Below are 20,228 nucleotides of genomic sequence, written 5' to 3'. Positions count from 1 at the left end.
GAGAGACAGACGGAGAGACAGACAGACAGACAGAGAGATAGACAGACGGAGAGACAGACAGAGAGACAGAGAGATAGACAGACGGAGAGACAGACGGAGAGACAGACGGAGAGACAGACAGAGACAGACGGAGAGACAGACGGAGAGACAGACAGAGAGACAGACGGAGAGACAGACGGAGAGACAGACGGAGAGACAGACGGAGAGACAGACGGAGAGACAGACAGAGACAGACGGAGAGACAGACAGAGACAGACAGACGGACGGAGAGACAGAGACAGACGGAGAGACAGACAGACAGACAGAGAGACAACGGACAGATGGACAGATGAATGATGGAGGTCAGAGCCCAGCGGTCGACGTGACGTCAGAAACACAGACAGAAATAAAAACTGGCCTCTGGGTTTTCATCCTTTCTTTTTCACACATTTCTCTGCTGATTAGTTTGGCAGGCGAGAGAGAGAGAGAGAGAGAGAGAGAGAGAGAGAGAGAGAGAGAGAGAGAGAGAGAGAGAGAGAGAGAGAGAGAGAGAGAGAGAGAGAGAGAGAGAGAGAGAGAGAGAGAGAGAGAGAGAGAGAGAGAGAGAGAGAGAGAGAGAGAGAGAGAGAGAGAAGAGAGAGAGAGAGAGAGAGAGAGAGAGAGAGAGAGAATCTCCCTCTACCCAAATTGAGCCACATGCTCTCAGACTGAATGAGTAATAGCAGGAGGGAGGAGAGAGAGAGAGAGCGGAGCGAGAGAGGTAGTCAGGCAATAAGAGGGAGGAGGGAGTGTGTGTGTGGTAGTCAGCCAGAAAGGAGGAGGAAGAGAAGAGGAGGAGGAAGAGGAGGAGAGCAGCAGAGAGGAGCGTCGGCCTCACAGCCCAGATGGAGGAGATTCCTCCTGCTGAGGAGACGCTCTGACTCTGGATCTGACAGGATGACGGCAGCCTGAGACTCCCCAGCAGCCTCCACCGCTACAGCCATCAGCAAACCCCTCCTCCTCCTCCTGCTGCTCTTCCTCCTCCTCCTCCTCCTCCTCCTCCTCCTCTCTTCCTGTCGGCTCGGCGTTGATCAGCCTCGTCAGGATGGGAGATAAAGGCACCAGGTAAGAAAAGCCAGCGGAGAGAGAGAGAGAGAGAACGATGCATCTGCTTGGCTGATTTAATATTGTGTGTGTGTGTGTGTGTGTGTGTGTGTGTGTGTGTGTGTGTGTGTGTAAAGAAGAAAGAGAGAGCGGGGTCGAGAGACGGACTAATACGCCTAGCAAAAGAAGGATTCCTCCAGGGTTCTTCGGTTAGTGTAGTGGTTCCATATAGAACCGTAATGACTGAAAGAGCCCTCTGATTGGTTCAAATAAAAACAAAAAACGGTGAATCTGAATAGAGAACCCAGTGTGTTCCTGAAAAACTTCTTAAATCCTGCTGGTTTGGAACATGTCATACGTTGTAAACGGTTCTTTACAGCACCATAGAGGGTTCTGCTGTGGTACAAACCTAAAGAACCATTTCCCGGTGCTCTATAGAACCCTTGTTGTTAAGAACGTAGACATAGCGAGGCGTGTGTGTGTGTGTGTGTGTGTGTGTGTGTTGGCTCTGTTCAGTCTCATGTTTGTGTACAAGGTGGGAAATTGCTGCTCGATACACTCTTAATAAACATGGTTCTATAGAGCACCGGGAAGTGGTTCTTTAGGTTTGTACCGCAGCAGAACCCTCTATGGTGCTGTACAGAACCTTTTACACCGTATGAAATGTTCCAAACCAGCAGGATTAAAAGAACTTTTAAGGAATCACACTGGGTTCCTTTTTCTGATTTACCAGGGTTTTAATTTTAAACATCAGAGTCATTATGGTTCCATATAGAACCACTGACCTAACCAAAGAACCCTGTCAGTGTGTGTGTGTAGAGCTGGGTGTCAGTAGTGTCAGTAGCTTGGTTGGAAACTAGTAACTCGTCTTTTTAACTCGGTTTTCTTCAGAACCCTTCTCTGTTCTCCTGTCACTGACTTGGTTTCGAGTGCTGTGCTGCGGACACGCTCCCTCCGAGTCGTAGTACTACTTCCAGTTTGTGTATTAATACACAGCGGGAGATTTATTTCTCCAAACAAAGGGGGAAGCCAGCCCTCTCCAATGGGAGGAGAATATTAATGAGTGTTGTGGTCTGTGAGCCATACAGAGCAGCTCGGCCGCCGCCGCCTCCCCGCTCGCCTCACATCATCTCTCTGTCATCTGAGCGCTTTCTACAAATATCTCTGTCGCCGGGCAAAAACCAGCGATCTGCAGAAAGACACTTCAGCAGGAATTAAGGAAAGAAAGGTTAATTCCTTATCAGCATCCGTGTATTTCTTTCTTTTTTTAAATTATGCTTTTTAGTGCTTCCTTCAAAAAAGCAGAGAAGAAGCAAAGCAGCAAATACTGTAGTCTCCATAATGTAGGTATAAACACTTTGTCTCGTCACGTTGGGACGGGACTCTGCAGCCAGCGTGTCTCTGAAGGGTCTGAACAGGTTTCACCAAACTCACTCCACACAACATTCAGGCAAACACATCGTCCAGCAGGAGTGATGCAGGCTGCTTTTAGGCCAATCAGCAACCAGGTGTATCATCCCTCCAAATTTCATCAGAATCAGAGGGTGGTGCAGCAGTTCTGCCCGTTCAGAGTTTGACATTTTGCCATAAAATCCCAGCGCCCTCATCAGGCCACGTTTCTCAACACCAGAACACAATGCCAAAATGCGTCATTCCTGTTTTATCAAAATCGCTCCAGTTCTGTCTGAGGTATCACATGAATTTAAAAATGAAAACCTTTAATTATAGCGCCCCCATGAGGACGATCAGCCTAATGTGCAGCACGTTTTGTCAGTCTGAAGGCAGGTGTTAATAATCCACAGCTTCTTCATCTTGTCCGTCTCCTCTTCCTCACTGTTACAACACAGCAGTGATTCAACCTGAAACCAGTTCTGTCCTGAGCCGCCGGAGTCTGGTCGCTCTTTCCTGGGAAAAATCCTCTGCTGCACAGGAAGTGATGTTTTCTGTTTTTGTTTAGAATAAATATCAGAAGGTAGGAGAAATATAAGAAGCCCCAGTCTACACTGTATTATCACAGTATGTTGGTCAGAGAGCAAAAACCAAAGCAATGAGTGCTTTTCACCGAAGTTCGCCACAATCAAGAAAAACAAGAATCTTGCAGGTTGTCATTGTACCTGCAGCGCCCCCATCAGGCCAGTCAGTGTGTTGTTACTGTGAAACATCTGCCGCAGATTTCAGATGCGCTCCAGAAGTCAATTACATGTTGGATCATTTCAAAATGTTTCAGGGTTAAGTAATGGCATTTTCCATTTGTTGGAATAATAATGGAATAATAATAACCTTGATAATCGTTATGTAGATGATGTGATTACAAATCTATTAAGATTTTAGTCTAGAAACTTCTTTCTTTTTATCTTTTCAAATCGGATACAAGCCACTTTCATATGTGGTTTGAAATGCATGTGTGGACCTGCAGCTCAGTTTGACCGCTGTGATCAGATCAAAGTGTTTTTTCTCTGTGCGGCGCTGGTTTTGTAGCCTGGTAAGACCATCCTGATCACGTGACCTCACATTCTGTTTCGCTCCACGGATCAGTCTGGACTTCCAGCCGCCCACATCGACTTCAGTGGGCGGGAGTACTTGCCTTGACAGACAAACTCCTTCAGCCAATCAGCGAATCCAAATTCAAATCCGGTCGGAAGAACGGCGAAAACATCTTTTCTGCCGAGAAACTCCACTGGTGCGTACTGTTGTTCTTGTTTAACTGTTGTTATTGAGTCTATTTATGCAATAACTGCACTTATGGCTGTGTTTACTCTACTAACGTTAACGTTACCGCTCGTTGCTTCGGGAGACGCGGCGGCGGCCTGTATTTCACGTCATCAACTACGACGCAGTCCCTGATTGGCCCGGTTACATCATCAACTACGACGCAGTCCCTGATTGGCCCGGTTACATCATCAACTACGACGCAGTCCCTGATTGGCCCGGTTACATTGTAATTTCAGGAAATGGATGTGGGCGGCTGGAAGTCCAGACTGATCCGTGGAACGAAACAGGATGTGAGGTCACGTGATCAGGATGGTCTTACCAGGCTGCTGGTTTTGTGTCTTACGCTGCGACTCGAGCGGGAAGCAACGTAAACACACAGCAACGTGTCCAACCAAGAACAAACATGGAGCAGGTCTGCTGTCTGGAGGGAAAGGCAAAGCTGGAAGTCAGGTGTAGAAAGACTCACTGTCCTGTGTAACGGCTCTGAACGATTCCTTCACCAGCAGGGAAAGATGCTCCACTGCTCGCGTTGCGTTGCGTCCGAGCCAAAAAATCACCGAGGTTCAATTCTGGATGGCTGACGCACGCGTTCCCCCTCACTGAAATAAAGTTGAATTGATTGTTTTCTAGTGGATCCATTCAAAAGTCAACGCGCTCTGTGGAGCAGGAGAACGCCACGCGGGCGCGGTGCTGATGGCGACGTGACGCTGGTAGTGGAGCTCCAACGTAAGGATGCCTGCTTCGTTACTATGACAACCAATATAGATATAGCAGCGCTGCACGAACACACAAATCTGATCTGGTAACTTGTACACTGTAGTGTGGACAGTGAGCCTGAAATATCAGATCTGAGGAACACATTGGATCTTCCTGCTGAGTTTAAGAGTCAGTCAGTAACAGAGTGGTTTACATGGAGACCAGCACAGGAACGTCTGAATGTTGGCTGGATGTTAACATTTGTAACATTTTAATCTTAATTTGAATCTTTAATTTTAGGTCAAGACTGGCTTGGGAGCAGGATGTGAGGAGGGTTAGGGGTAGTTTAAAGGTTAGACTGGGGTTAGTTTACTGGTTAGTTTACTGGTTAGTTTACTGGTTAGTTTACTGGGTAGTTTGGGGGTAGTTTGGGGGTTTATTAGGGTCACCTCAGTCCCAACTCAATCAGCACAGACTGGACTTCCATTAGCTGGGATTTCCTCTTTTTATCTTTAAATTCACACTTCCATAGAGAGACGAGAGCATCACAAACCCTGAACCCAAAACAAATCCTAATTACATTATTTGTCCATTGATTCAGGGGGAAACACTGACTTAGACTTCTACTTCTATTTTTTTGCTATGTAAACGTTCAAATTTAAAGATACTGAATATCAGTAAACAGCGGCACAAAAATTTTGGTCGAAAGACATTACAGACCGAAAGACATTATTACCAATTTGTCTGTCGGAGAGGAGGAGAGGAGGAGGAGAGGAGGAGGAGAGGAGATGAGAGGAGGAGAGGAGATGAGAGGAGGAGAGGAGAGGAGAGAGGAGACGAGAGGAGGAGAGGAGAGGGGAGGAGAGAGGAGGAGAGGAGAGGAGGAGAGGAGACGAGAGGAGGAGAGGAGAGGAGGAGATTTTCTGAGGCAGATGATGCTTTGTCTGGATGGATGAGCTTCAGATTGGAGGACAATTTTCTCTTCTCTTCTCTTCTCTTCTCTTCTCCTCTCTTCTCTTCTCTTCTCTTCTCTTCTCCTCTCTTCTATGTTGCATTCCTGGCTCCATTTAGGGGAATGCTGAAAAGATGTGGAGCCGATGACTAAGGTAATCGAGTCTCAAGTTCAAGTCCTCAGTGCGCAAGTCCATGTCCGAGTCATCAATATTCAAGTCCAAGTCTGAGTCATCAATATTCAATATTCAAGTCTGAGTCATCAGTATTCAATTCCGATTCTGAGTCCAAGCCGAATCGAGTCATTGTGAGTCTCACACACACACACACACACACACACACACTCTCTCTCTCTCTCTCACATACACACACACACACACACACACACACACAAACTCCTGTCCCTGGATATCGTCTAGTGAAGCAGAAATGTCATAAAATATAAAATATAACGTGTTCTCTGTGAGCTCCAGTCCAGCAACATCAGCGCTGTGTGATTCAAACCAGAACAGATTATTTCTGCTCCTCCTCCTCTTCATCCTCTTCTCCTTCTTCCTCCTCTTCCTCCTCCATGTCTTGGCCTGTCAGTCTCTCCTCCTCTCTCATCTGGACTGGATTTAGTCCCATTTGAACTCAATGGACAAAGCTTATTTCCACTGGAAGTCAATGGGACAAAGCAGATCCCAGTGCTAAGATGAGGATATTTAGTGAATCTGATCCTGGTCCTGATCAGCTGAGTAAAGGAGGAATAATTCAGAGTGGAGAGTGTTCCAGATCCAGAGCCACTGTTCTGACTGAGGCTGATCCTGGGTCAGCTCAGTATGTACAACATGGTGTCTGTGTGTTGGGATCAGAGATGAGGACTCAAATCACATGACTGGGACTTGAGACTTGCTTGAGACTTGATTGATGCATGAAGAGAAGACTTGAGACTTGACTTGCTGCATGAAGAGAAGACTTGAGACTTGACTTGACTTGGGTTCTGGTGACTTGGGACTTGACTCTGACTTGTACTTTGATGACTTGAAAAGGTTTCTAAAGTCTTGACTTGAGATCTTGTGTTTGTGTAAATGACTTAGATTGAAAGTGATGAGATTTGTTCCAGCGGACGACTGAATTTAAATTCTGTTTTCTGAATTTGTATGGAATGATTGAATTTATTGAAGTTGAAACTGATTATAGAAATCAAACTCATGATGCTCTTACCAAGTTTTTATCCTATTAAAACCATATTGCATTGAAAAGTCCTAGATATTTAGTTTTCTTTAAGATATTAAATTGATACTGGACTCTTGATTTGTTCTGACTTGACTTGCTGTTCTACATTTAGACTTGAGACTTGACATTAATGACTTGAGACTTGACTTGGGACTCGAGTGAAGCTGACTTGTTCTGGGATGGTATGTTTGTTTTTACCTGTGCTGAAGCTTTGAGGAAGAAACTGATGCAGCAGTAGAGCGGCGTCTAATGGACTCTACTCACCGACAGTAACTGGACACCAGCCTCCAGCCTCCTGTCAAATGGTCAATTAGCCCAATTTAAAAATTTAACAACCCACAGGAAGTGATGCAACTCTCACTTGTGCTGTTAAAGTAGGGCGGATGCTTTTGTAGAAACATGGTTGGATGTTAGAGAGGAAAGAGTGTGTGTGTGTGTGTGTGTGTGTGTGTGTGTGTGTGTGTGTGTGTGTGTGTGTGTGTGTGTGTGTGTGTGTGTGTGTCCAGTGATCAGACCCGGACCACAGCACAGTTGAAGTGTGATGTTTCGGTGCCGGTGTGAACGCAGCCAGGAGGTTTAGTTCTGGTGTCATGGGAGTCTTCAGTCAGGTTTCAGACTCAACAGGAATCTGCTATCGATCTGCCGCTCTGTGTTCCCACCAGCGCCGCCGCCATCGATCCGGCATGAAGAACGAGAGTATCAATACATCTGTACGCTCTCTGTTTTCCGAGCTCTTTCCCTCTCCGCGCCCGTCGGTGCGCTCCTCCTGCTGTAGCCGACGTGCAGCCGGTGTGTCCGGTCGGTTTAACGGCGTCCGGTGACGGACGGCAGCTCTGTGCTCATGTATTGATCGGCTCTGAAAGCTCCTGGAGGATCTGCAGCGGCGAACAGACTCCTGACAGAGAAATCTGAACTGAGGCTGCGTTCACACTGCGGGCCTTCAGGATCAATTCTGCATCGCTGCTCGTCTCTGAATTTATTGGATGACTGTTTATCTACTGTAGGATGTCACCCATATCCAGGATGGATACCCGGAAAATGTAATTAATTACTCTTTACTTATTACTCATTTAAAAAGTAATCACATTACTTTACTAATTCCTCACCAGCAGCAGTAATGTGGAAAGAGTTTTGCCGCCACACAAAGTTCACAACGGACCAGAATGTTCTCTGATCCTGACTGAGATCAATTCAAAGTATCGGGAAACCTTCCAGCTGCTGAGAGTCTGCGTCTCCCTCAGACTCCAGATGCTGTTTTGCTGTTTTAGTGAACAGATGATAAACCTGCTGCAAGTCCTGAAGACAGATGAGGAAAACACAGAGGGATTTAAAATTTCAAAGGAGAGAACAGAAAAGGTCGAAGGGGTTCAGGTTCAGGTTTCAGTAACACAGTAACAGAGCGTAGGATAAGATAAGATAAAATAAGATAAGATATCACTTTATTAATCCCCCTTTTAATCCCCCTTCAAATAATAATTCATTTGCAGTGTTGTATTGTATTGTAACTGGGATTAGTAACCAGAATGTAATTACTGCATTTGAAATTGTAATCCCTTACACTACTGTTACTGAAAAAAGTAATCACATTACTGTAACGTGTTACTGAGTAATGGGTTACCGCCCAACACTGCCCATATCCCATAATACTGTGAACTGACAGCAGAGCAGAGGAACAACAACAGACGTCACATTCAGCTCCGATTTGAACTGATCTCCATGCTAACTCTGCTCAGGTCAGCGATGATTTACTTGTTGTCATGACAACGCTGATAAATTGCGATTGGAGCATTCAGTCCAAGCGGCATGTAGGTCTCGTGCCTCAGGATCTGACTGCAGCTCATGTCCGTGCGGTCCAGATGGGGAGTGAAAACACTCGACTCCGCTCAGCTTTTTGCCGTTCACACGGATTATAAAGCCTCCGATCTGAGTCAGGACCGGGACTTTCAGGTTCCACCAGGAGAACCGCCCACAGAACCACCTGCATGGATTAACACCGTCTGTTTCCCCTCACTCCTCTGTCGCCAGGATCATTCCAGGGCCGCATGTTCCATCTAGTGTCAGAGTGCGGTGACCTTTGACCTCCTTCCTATTGGTTGCTTGTAATGTTGGTGATCGAGCAACTGAAGCTTATTCTGCTGTTGTAAGTCATCAATAAGCTCTATTTGGACTGTTAGTATTACTGGTGTAGGAATATTACCAGTGGCATCCCTAATGTTAATCCAGTATCAAGACCAGAACGTAATACATAGTCTCTCCTTCCTATTCAGTCCTGAAGGTGGACAGATATCCTGACTGCAAGACCAGAAAGTAATCTGGTGCAAATTGTTTTTTGGCAAACTCAAAGATCATCTGATAATAACTGTGAACTTAATGTGATTCTGTGTTGCAGACAGTGTAAACTGCAGCAGCTACAAACTGAAGTTCAGCTGCTTCAACTTTTTCCCACTCTGATGATGCGGTGAAGCAGGAACCAATCAGAGCAGAGGGACGGTAGCGTAGGGTAGTTATATTTACTTTATTATTTACTTGAATTATTTAAATTAACAAGAACGATTATTTGCCAAACAAAACAAAAAGGAGACAAAACAAAGCCGTGACAGTGTGACGTTACTAGTTGCTGCACCGGCGTGATGACATCATGAAGCGTCTGCGACCAGCAGCGACACTTTCTGCCGCGCTGACGGCGGCGTGGTTCAGTACAGCGGGCTGTTCGGCTGTGACCCGAACGCAGCGTCACTGCAGTGTAACTACAGGACAAAACAGCTGATGGGACTTCTGTTTAATCAGACACTCATTTTGATTTCTGATTCCGATGCTGATCCATGTTAGGGTTTAAAGAGATCTCGGTGTGCAGGTAAACACAGTCAGGTTCAGTTTTGATTGCGTGTCGGTTGCGTAACGGCAGAGTTCCCAGGGGCCGGCGGTTCTGGGAACGCCGGTCCTGATGCTGCGCTAATGACGCTAATTGAGGAAGGTCCATTCAGGAGGAAGCAGGGAGAGTCTGCTGGAGGCCTAATGGAGCCGCAGCAGACACGGCAGCTAATTTATGACAACATTAGGACACAAACAGAGAGGCAGGGAAGGTAATTGTGTCGGACGCCATTAGCCAGAGGCAGGAGGCTTGGCAGAGAGCGGGGAGGCTGATGGACTGCAGCCGGACGGCAAAACTGATGCTAACAACCAGGAAAAAAACCACTGAGACAGCAATCTGTGTCTGGTTTCAGCAGATCCAGACTGGCAGCTTGTCAGTAAAGCTAGTCAGGCTTATTTCAACATCACTGTACAACAGAACTGTCATGCGGAGTGTGTGTTACAGGAAATGTGGGAAATTGGTAAATGTGTAAATTTCCCAGTTAATGCGAATGGAAAACGCTCCATCCTATGTTTTGTTGCGGGGACGATGTACCATGTGACCAAATGAGCTCTTCTGATTGGCTTTCGTAGTTAACATCGGACCTGCCTGTTGGGTGGAGCATCAGATCAGATCTGTGTTCTTACAGTCTGGACTCTGTTCATGTGTGAAGACGTGTGTAGACTCACACTCATGCTTTGAGTTTAATATTTTAATTAATATTTTGCTAATGTGCATGAAGTGTCTTGTATACAGAAGAGCACTGGGGACACTGGGGAAAAATAAATATTTCAAGAATAAAGTTGAAAATTTTGACAATAATGTAAAAACTTTTGAGATAAAAAGTCAATACAAACTTGAGAAAAAAGTTGAAACTTGAGATTTAAGTCGTAATATTTTTTTTGTATTATACCTCATTGAAGGTTTTCTTGTTGCCATGCCAACTGACGATACGATCAGCTGAGAAACATCGTGACTGTTGACGGACTGACTGCTGATCACGGTGTTCACTGCCGGTCTGCACCGGTCTGCACCGGTCTGTACCGGTCTGCACCGGTCTGCATCGGTCTGCACCGGTCTGCACCGGTCTGCACCGGTCTGTACCGGTCTGTACCGGTCTGCAGGACCGGTGCAGACTCACTTCTGGACTCGTCCCCCGTCACAGTGACGAGGAGATGAGAACAGTCCGTTTCCTTCTGAATCAGTGAAACTAAGCTGTGCTCTCCTGTGTGTTTTTCAGGGTATTTAAGAAAGCCAGTCCCAATGGAAAGGTGAGTCATGCCTTCTTTAAAAAAATAATCTTTATCATGTTCAATCTGCACAGAACACTAAAGGGACAGTTTAGTAAAAACATGTATGTTAGAAGCATGTTAGCATGTTAGATCACAATAAGCCCGTATCCTGATCATGAAAATGTGCCAGCTGGGATGTCCTGATATCAACCGGTATGTCCTGGCATGTAAACACCAGATCCAGTTTGTTGCTGGTCAGGTGAACAGAGCCAGCAGGTGGTTCAGTGTCTGGCTCGAGGACTCTTGGCAGGACGCTAACGCCTGTGTTCCTCTCCTCAGCTCACCGTCTATCTGGGGAAGAGGGACTTCGTGGACCATGTGGACCTGGTGGAGCCCGTCGGTAAGCACAGCTGCTCTTCAAAATGTGAAAATAATAATAATAATGATCATTTCTTAAAGCTTATTTTTAAACACTTGCTTTAATGTAATGTCTTTTATCCCGTTATTTTTACTGGTAAATGGTTTTTACCCTCCGTTGGTATCTTTTTATCTTGTGCTGTCTTCTTGTTTTTACAAATTTTAATTTATTTTATGAGATTGATGTTTTTGATTTTGATGATGCTATTATTATTATTATTATTATTATTATTATAAGCTTTTTTATAGAGCATTTAAAAAACAGTCAAAAAACGCTTTAGGAGGTTAATAGAAAATGTGAGTAATATACTAATTAAATTGAAATCGTTAAAAATGTAAACATTAAAAAGGTAATAGAATGCAAATAGAAAATTAAAATAAGAATAAAAACAGAATGTGACCCTCCTCCTCTGCAGACGGCGTCGTCCTGATCGACCCGGAGTACCTGAAGGAGAGAAAAGGTGAGAATCTGCTGAGCTGACGAGGCAAACAGTTCGCCTCCATTCACTGACTATGAGAAGCGAAGAACGGCATGATGGGATAGGTGGCGATGCAAACGGATGAGAAAACTTGAAAAAGTTTAATACTAAGCAAATGAGCGTGATGGTTGCAGCACGAGAACCAATCACGTTCTGGCAATAATCTGGAGATTGTTGTTTTTCCTGGAGTGTAACATTAGCGGAGGCTAAAATACTTTAGCTGCTAGCTTGAGTTCTGGTTGGATAAACAATTGATGTTAGCTTGTTAGCCTAGCTATCCCATCACATCCAAATAGCTGTAGCCACTTAGCTAGCTAGCTCGCTAGAGTGAAGCACAACATCAAGATTATGTTTTCCATGTGTGCTTATGGATTATGAAGAAAATGATTAAATACACAATAGGTCTCCATAAACAAACAACAAACTGAGAATTTGCAAGTCAAACCCAGTGAAATGTCCAGAAGTGACGGAGTGAAGTGAAGAGGTCGTCCATGTTCTGCACGAACCGTGTGACTTCAACTGTTTGAGTTTGGGATATAAAGGGGAAATGGGCTCTCTTGGCCTGTGGACCAGGGGCATTAAAACAGATTAGCAGTCTCTTCATGTAAAAGGACCCACTGTGTACGGCCTTCTGTCCCATTTCAGGTCTCAAGTCAGTTTAAAGCTGATTTAAACATTTCTATGTGAAACTCCATCCGTCTGTTCAGCCGGAGGTGATGTGGCGTCTCATCACTGACCGAGCCGCTGCAGATTCTCCCCGTTTGTCCAAATGAAACTCTGCTGTCCGTTTGCTCACTGGAGGGAAATCTGAGCGATCCAAACAGAAGAGGGAAATCCAGAAGAGAAAGCTGGATCACCAGCGTTAGGTCTTTTCCTCTCTGGTTCCTTTGGTTTCCTTTGGTGTAAAGCGGCACAGACCACTTCACTGACCTCACCGCACAGGAATTCTGGGTGTTGAAGCTCAGATATTTCAGTAGTTACCTCTCACTGCCATCTGGGGCCACCATTGTACGAAGTTGCCCAGTGCCGCTTTAACAAATGCTTAAGAGCAGTATGGTGATCTGTTTTGTTTGATTCAGTCCAGACGAGTATTCCTAAAGAAGCCGACTACCCATTCAGTCAAAACCTAGATCAATGTTTTGTTCTCATCCTTTTTATGTTTCACTTCAGAACAGTGCTGGTTTTAAGTTCCTGGGTTTTTCCCCTCAGTGTTCGTGACGCTGACCTGTGCGTTCCGTTACGGCCGCGAGGACCTGGACGTCCTGGGTTTGACGTTTCGGAAGGACCTGTTTGTGGCGAACATCCAGGCCTTCCCTCCGGTGCCTGAAGAGAAGAAGAGTCTCACTCGCCTTCAGGAGCGCCTCATTAAAAAACTCGGAGAACACGCCTACCCGTTCACCTTTGAGGTACTGTGGCCCTAAAGGATAAGTTTGATGATTTCGGACCTACATATAATTTGTCTCTTACATACCTGTAGTACAGAGTAATGAGTCCAAACTGTTTGTCAAAATATCTCCAAAAAAGCTGTTTGTGAAAACGATACAGAGAGCGACCGACGTATTTCTCTCCGCGGCCCGGAAAGCGGCGGCACCGACCGTTTCCACTCAGCGGATCGTCTTCTACCGAACTCTACCTGAATATATTGTATTTGTCTTTTTCCCAGCTGAATCCTATTAGTTTTGCTCCTGTAACGACCTAATGTTAATAAAGTTTCATCTCATCTCATGTTGAGCGGCGTCTCCTCTGCCACTGAACCAGACGTTTTGATTTATTTGTTTGGGTCAGATTCCCCTGAACCTGCCCTGCTCCGTCACCCTGCAGCCCGGCCCCGAGGACACTGGCAAGGTGAGGACCTTTACTCTTTAAGATTAGTTTCCCACTGACTGAGCTCCAGCCTGCTACATGTTCACTGACCGGTCCGACCGCAGTCTGCTACTGGCCACTGATTTAGGTGAAGTGCCTTGCCCAAGGGCATCTCAACAGTATTTAATACTTCCTTATTAACTGGATATGTAAATCCAATAAAATGTGTTTGCTGTCGTGTCTCTTCAGGCCTGCGGCGTCGACTTTGAAGTGAAAGCTTTCTGTGCAGAAAATGTTGAAGAAAAGATCCACAAAAGGTAAAACCATTAGTCAGCTGCAGTCTGACCCCGATAGAATAAAGAGATGAATTATGAATGAAGTTGAAATCACTCATGCATTAGCAGGCTTCCTGCAGAGCTGCTGCTGGAGCAGATTGATAAGCACACTGAGAACTGACACTGAATTAAAAATAACATTAACAGACCAGAGTCAACAAATTAGTCACAAATCAAAGGTTAGTTTGCTGAACTATGGGTACACTGAAAAATATAACTTCACAGAATTGGACCGGAGTCATTGAAGATCCAAAATCATTTCTGAAAACCAGACTCAGTTGAATAAATAATAGATGATGGTATGATGCTGTAGAAGATGTAAGTCCATTATGGTTTCTGAGTTTTGCTGAGTGAAGCAGCAGTCGTCTTTTAGTTTCACTTAGCGGTCGCTAAACTGCTGAAAGGACTTACAAGCTGATTGTGTTTTTATGTATGCAGATTTGTGTTGTTGTGTTACTGTTCCTGTTCCACAGTCTGCTGCTTCTGGCATTCTGACTGGGCCTTAAAGGAAAACACTGTAATCCTGTGAAAAACTGCTATTGGTGATGTACATCTCATTCCTGGCTCCATTCAGTAGTTAGTTGTGTTTTTCTTCTTGGTGGATAATCGGCCAATCGTAGACGAGGTGACGTCACCTCCATATGTTTCCAGCAGCTACAGTGGAGTTTGATATGAGAAAATGTTTCAGGATGTAAAACATCAGCGGTAAACGTCAGGTTTTGGTGTCAGTCCCTCAGAATCAAAGAGCGAGGGCTTCTTTCTAGAGCCGCCATTTTGCACCGAGAGACGTTCAACAATCATACAGGGAGAAATCCATCGTAGAAGAGGAGAGAGACCAGTTTCTCCACCACAGGAGCAGGAGAGACGCAGTAGTAGTCGTAGCACTGTCACTGTGTGTTACAGGAACTCGGTGCGGTTGGTGATCAGGAAGGTGCAGTACGCTCCAGAGAAACCAGGCCCACAGCCCATGGCAGAAACCACCAGGCAGTTCCTCATGTCAGACAAACCGCTTCACCTGGAGGCTTCTCTGGACAAAGAGGTAACAGACCAGACCAGTGCCATATACAGACAGAGTTGGTCCAGTTAGACCAGAGCCATATACAGACAGAGTTGGTCCAGTTAGACCAGAGCCACATACAGACAGAGTTAGTCCAGTTAGACCAGAGACAGTTTACTGTGTCACAGTAACCTATATTTGGAAACAAATCCACCTTATCAGACTATTCACTTTTCCTGAGAACGTTACTGAATGGATCTACAGCCACAGTCTCATAAAATTTCCAAGAAAGCTCGAACTCTGAAGCTCAGCCTACATGTTTCTGTCTGGAATCCAGTTCAGACCAGGAATCCAGTTCAGACCAGGAATCCAGTTCAGACCAGGAATCCAGTTCAGATCAGGTTCCTTCTCCAGTAAAGGATTCTGGTCCAACAGCAGGAATTGTTCTGGACATTTCCACCTGTTGGTCACATGAGAAGGTTAGCTAACACTTCAGTTTAGCAGCTGAAACAGTTAGCTTCAGGTTAGCTTCAGGTTAGCTTCAGGTTAGCTTCTGGTTAGCTTCAGGTTAGCTTCAGGTTAGCTTCAGGTTAGCTTCAGGTTTTGCTCACAGTTCAAGTTGAGTTGGGAATTGAACCCGGGTCGTCACCCATCTGCCCCCATTTAGACACTGCTCTCCTATTGGACAGAACATTTAGATACTGCTCTCCTATTGGACAGAACATTTAGATACTGCTCTCCTATTGGACAGAACATTTAGATACTGATCTCCTATTGGACAACAAATTTAGATACTGCTCTCCTATTGGACAACACATTTAGATACTGCTCTCCTATTGGACAACACATTTAGACACTGGACAGAACATTTAGATACTGCTCACCTATTGGACAACACATTTAGATACTGCTCTCCTATTGGACAACACATTTAGACACTGCTCTCCTATTGGACAACACATTTAGATACTGCTCTCCTATTGGACAACACATTTAGACACTGCTCTCCTATTGGACAACACATTTAGACACTGGACAGAACATTTAGATACTGCTCTCCTATTGGACAACACATTTAGACACTGCTCTCCTATTGGACAGAACATTTAGATACTGCTCTCCTATTGGACAGAACATTTAGATACTGATCTCCTATTGGACAACAAATTTAGATACTACTCTCCTATTGGACAACACATTTAGATACTGCTCTCCTATTGGACAACACATTTAGACACTGGACAGAACATTTAGATACTGCTCACCTATTGGACAACACATTTAGACACTGCTCTCCTATTGGACAACACATTTAGATACTGCTCACCTATTGGACAGAACATTTAGATACTGCTCTCCTATTGGACAACACATTTAGACACTGGACAGAACATTTAGATACTGCTCACCTATTGGACAGAACATTTAGATACTGCTCTCCTATTGGACAGAACATTTAGATACTGCTCTCCTATTGGACAACATATTTAGACACTGGACAGAACATTTAGATACTGCTCACCTATTGGACAACACATTTAGATACTGGTCTCCTATTGGACAACACATTTAGACACTGGACAGAACATTTAGACACTGCTCTCCTATTGGACAACACATTTAGTGATTCCAGATTACATCCAATAGCTGAACCGTCTCTTTATGATCTTCCCAGTCGGTTGGCATCCTGTTTGATTGGTTTCCTGAGGGCAGAACGAAGAACTCTAACAAGAACACTATGATAAAATCTCAAAAGCATCTTGTCACATAAAAAGCACTAAATACTGAACAGGTAGAGCTCAAAGTGCTGCTGATCGTCTTGTCATGCTGCAAATTGATCCAAGAGCTTCACAAAACATTTACTGTGTTCCTTCAGCCTGTTCTAACAAACTGAAATAACCCAAACCTTTTAGTGACCTGACCTTAAAGGTCCACATGGAGTAAAGCAGGACTCCCTCTCCTCTGTGAGGATAAAGGAGTTGGATGTGTATCTAAACATGGTGAAAGTATCAAAACTAAATCCACACAATCCATATTAGAAAAGCGAGCCTCTAAACGAGCCGTTTGGACTTCCGTAACTTTGTGGCGTCACAAAGGTTCGCTCATTATCATTTCTGTAAGAAATAATAGACTAACAAAGTGTTTTTTTCAAAGCGGTCGAGCGGTCGTCATCGTTTATTACCGGAGAGTTTTCCCTACCTGTAGCCGCCGGGCCGCGGCGTCTCACGTTTCACTCTCGAAACGGTTAGCCAATCGGAACAGAGGGTCGTGTCAAAATGGATTGAGAGTGTTTTTGGTTCATGACACCACACACACAGCTTTGAATGGACCTCAAGACACAAAATAAAACTCTGGACAGAATATGGAGCTTTAAAGGAAGAATCCCCCTAAATCACTGTAACTGTTAAAAACAGCTGTTGGTGATGGACTTTGGTCCATTTAGTTGTTTGGTGTATTTTTCTTCTTTTATATTTTTCTTATTTTATATTTCCAACAGCTACAATGGAGTTTGATAGTAGAAAATGTTTTCTTGTTTTATTCTATTACTTTTTTTCATCTGTCTATGATACTGTTTTATTCTTTTCATTGTCTTTTAATTTTGTTTTCCTATGCTATGTCTCTTATGTTGTATTGTAAAGCTCTGTATAACCTTGTTTTGAAAAGTGCTAGACAAATAAAGGTTATTATTTCTTCTTCTTATTATTATTATTCTGTCTTCTCTTCTCTCAGATCTACTACCACGGCGAGCCCATCAGCGTCAACGTTCACGTCACCAACAACACTAACAAGACCGTGAAGAAGATGAAGATCTCAGGTGATTCAAAGCGCCGTCGTCAGTGTGTTTGTCAGTCAGGTGTCAGTGTTGTGGAGGTGATGATGACTGTGTGTCTCCACAGTGCGGCAGTACGCAGACATCTGCCTGTTCAACACCGCTCAGTACAAGTGTCCGGTGGCCACCGAGGAGTCCGAGTACGTTCCGCTTCATTTACTCTACTCACCTGACTGTCTAATCCACTCACTTGAAATGAATGCAACAGTAGAATAAGCTTCAAAACAAAGAATAGATAAAACGTCCGTGATGCAGACGATGAAACCACAGTGACTCAGGTCAGCGTGTCTTGGTTCTCTGTGACTGGTTGAAAAACTTTCATTCATGCTGATTTTTTTTCCCCTCAGTGATTTTGTGGCTCCGAGTGCGACTTTCTGTAAAGTTTTCACCCTCACTCCGTTCCTGGCCAACAACCGAGAGAAGCGCGGCCTGGCGCTGGACGGCAAACTGAAGCACGAGGACACGAACCTGGCGTCCAGCACGCTGTGAGTTCACTGACGCCGCGATACAGAGGAGCCGCAAAGTCAGAAGTTCTGACTTCCTACTAAATGCAATGGATCGACTCCTTAAGTCAGAGATCCAAGTAGGAAAGATTTCTGAACCCGGTGTCTCTGAGCTGCAGGTATCTGACGTCACGCCAACACGGCAGCTGCTCTGCAAACACTGTAAACATGACACAGCATTACTGTTAACATGTTTAAAATACACTTCAGTTCCATGTTCAGCATCACATGACCTTAAATCTTTCAAAACCGCTGTGTGGTAAACAGTTAAACATAAATCTGAAATGTAAAGTTGCAGCTACAGTTGCTAACGTGCTATGCTAACTAACTCGCTAGCTATTGTTGCTAAATATCCCTGACAAGCATTAGCTGTTGAATGGGCAACAGGAGTTTACATTGGTCAAATTACACTTTGAGGGCTTCTGTGTTTCTGAACTGGTTTTTCTGAGCTGGAACTGGAACCGAGGTCCAGCTGTGAATTCCTGACTGAATCCTTCAGTGTTAGAGCAGCTGAGTGTTGTCAGGGTCAGCAGCTGTAATGAAAAACAACACAAATGTTCAAAGAATATTTTATTTTTTCACCTAACGAAGATAGTTCTTGAACAATGTGGCCGTGAAGTGACACAAAAGTGTATGAGTGGTGATTTTAGGTTAATGCATTAATATTTAAATGAGCTGTAATGCGCTCACAGGTGTGTTTATATATCATGTGAGTTAATGCAGTGAGTCGATCATTATTGCAAATTAAGCCTGACAGTGAATTAAGACCATGACTTTATATCATAATACTATAGAATGAATATTTAAATTACCTCATGTAGTCACAGGTTTGTGTTTATATTACATTATATATATTTAAATGAACTGCTAGGTGTCACAGGTGAGTGTTTATCAGGTATTTTGTGACTTAGCCAATCAGAACTGAGAACTGTGAGTCACTGAGGGTCAGAGGTCAGATGTCCGAGCGTCTCCCCATGATGAGTCCAGTCATGTTTTAATGAGCTGGATCCCACAGTGAGGCTGACGCCGGTTAAGACCACAGACTGTAAAACAGATGGAGCGAGTCAGACCTAAAGATCGGGTTCACGATCTCCGCCATGTTGACTTGTTTTGGAGCCGGAGCAGCCAGAGAGGCCGAGGGTCGACACAGAGCCGCCTGCTGTCGGCCCGTAATCCACGACCTGTCAATCACTAGGAAAACAACCCTGTTTTATATCCGTTATATCTGTTAATGACGCAATTATTTTGAAAATGTCCCTAAGGACACACATTAGAAGAAGTGAAATTAGCTGCTGAGACCAAAACCTCTTGTTGTAAAAATGTATTGACTTTATATTTGATCAGAAGTTGGTTGTGGTCCACTGACTTCATGGAGTTTGGGGTTTGGAGTCTTTCAGGATGTTAGAGGAGCTGCTGCCTCCACTTCCTTATTGGCTTCAAAACTCCCCGCTGGTTTTGTCCGCTTCAGACGCAGCAGAACAAACCGCAGCCCTGTTGACAGGGAAGAACTGTCATCACTGATTAACAATTAGTAAAATATTACATTTCTTCCTTGATTTCCCCCTAAAAGTATAAAAAGTATGGAGGAAGTGTTGAGAACGATCACTTTGGGAATAAGAGGAGTTTGACGCATGAGGAGACGCTGGCCGACTCGTGTTTCTGTCTCACCAGGTTGAGAGACGGAGCCAACAAGGAGATCCTCGGCATCATCGTGTCCTACAAGGTCAAAGTGAAGCTGGTCGTGTCTCGGGGCGGGTGCGTACACACCGGGACGCCGCTGCCATAAGAGCTCAGCTTATTAAAGGGCAGTTCCAGCGTTATAGGAGTTTCTCTTATGTTCCTGCTTCCCTTCCTGTTCTCCATCACTGTGGATGTTTTCCAGCTTTCATCACATCGGCAGATATTTGATATTTTTCCTTCGCCTCAGTTGTTTTTCACAGTAAATATTCTGAAACAAACTCTGTCTGAATATCACCAGTGAAGAAGAGAGCAGCAGTTTAAATCTAGCTTTAATTTCTGTTTCATGTCTGTAGAGGAAGAGTCTGGCTTGTCAGTTGGCTTGACTGGGTTGATTGACAGGAGGCGGGACCTAACATAACTACAGAGATTAGCTATTGATTGAAAGAGAGAAAAATCAATTAC

At 44.5% G+C, this 20,228-nt stretch overlaps 1 protein-coding gene across 4 annotated transcripts in view; it reads left to right on the top strand.

The window, feature by feature from the left end:
• The first annotated feature begins 1,063 nt into the window (after positions 1-1,063).
• arrb1 (arrestin, beta 1) overlaps positions 1,064-20,228 on the top strand; it is a 22,486-nt gene continuing 3,321 nt past the window's right edge. For all 4 annotated transcript variants that reach the window (XM_078283930.1, XM_078283929.1, XM_078283928.1 and 1 more), the window contains exons 1-12: positions 1,064-1,083; positions 10,731-10,761; positions 11,062-11,122; positions 11,556-11,600; positions 12,828-13,024; positions 13,404-13,463; positions 13,671-13,738; positions 14,660-14,795; positions 17,484-17,568; positions 17,651-17,723; positions 17,931-18,068; positions 19,758-19,841. In XM_078283930.1, coding sequence (XP_078140056.1) covers positions 1,064-1,083; positions 10,731-10,761; positions 11,062-11,122; positions 11,556-11,600; positions 12,828-13,024; positions 13,404-13,463; positions 13,671-13,738; positions 14,660-14,795; positions 17,484-17,568; positions 17,651-17,723; positions 17,931-18,068; positions 19,758-19,841 — 998 coding nt within the window. The remainder of the gene's footprint in view (positions 1,084-10,730; positions 10,762-11,061; positions 11,123-11,555; positions 11,601-12,827; positions 13,025-13,403; positions 13,464-13,670; positions 13,739-14,659; positions 14,796-17,483; positions 17,569-17,650; positions 17,724-17,930; positions 18,069-19,757; positions 19,842-20,228) is intronic.

This window comes from Centroberyx gerrardi, chromosome 6 (assembly GCF_048128805.1).
Source record: "Centroberyx gerrardi isolate f3 chromosome 6, fCenGer3.hap1.cur.20231027, whole genome shotgun sequence".
NCBI classification, from domain to species: domain Eukaryota; kingdom Metazoa; phylum Chordata; class Actinopteri; order Beryciformes; family Berycidae; genus Centroberyx; species Centroberyx gerrardi.
The sequence above is the reverse complement of the archived record's forward strand: the minus strand, read 5'-3'. Positions and strand labels throughout refer to the sequence as shown.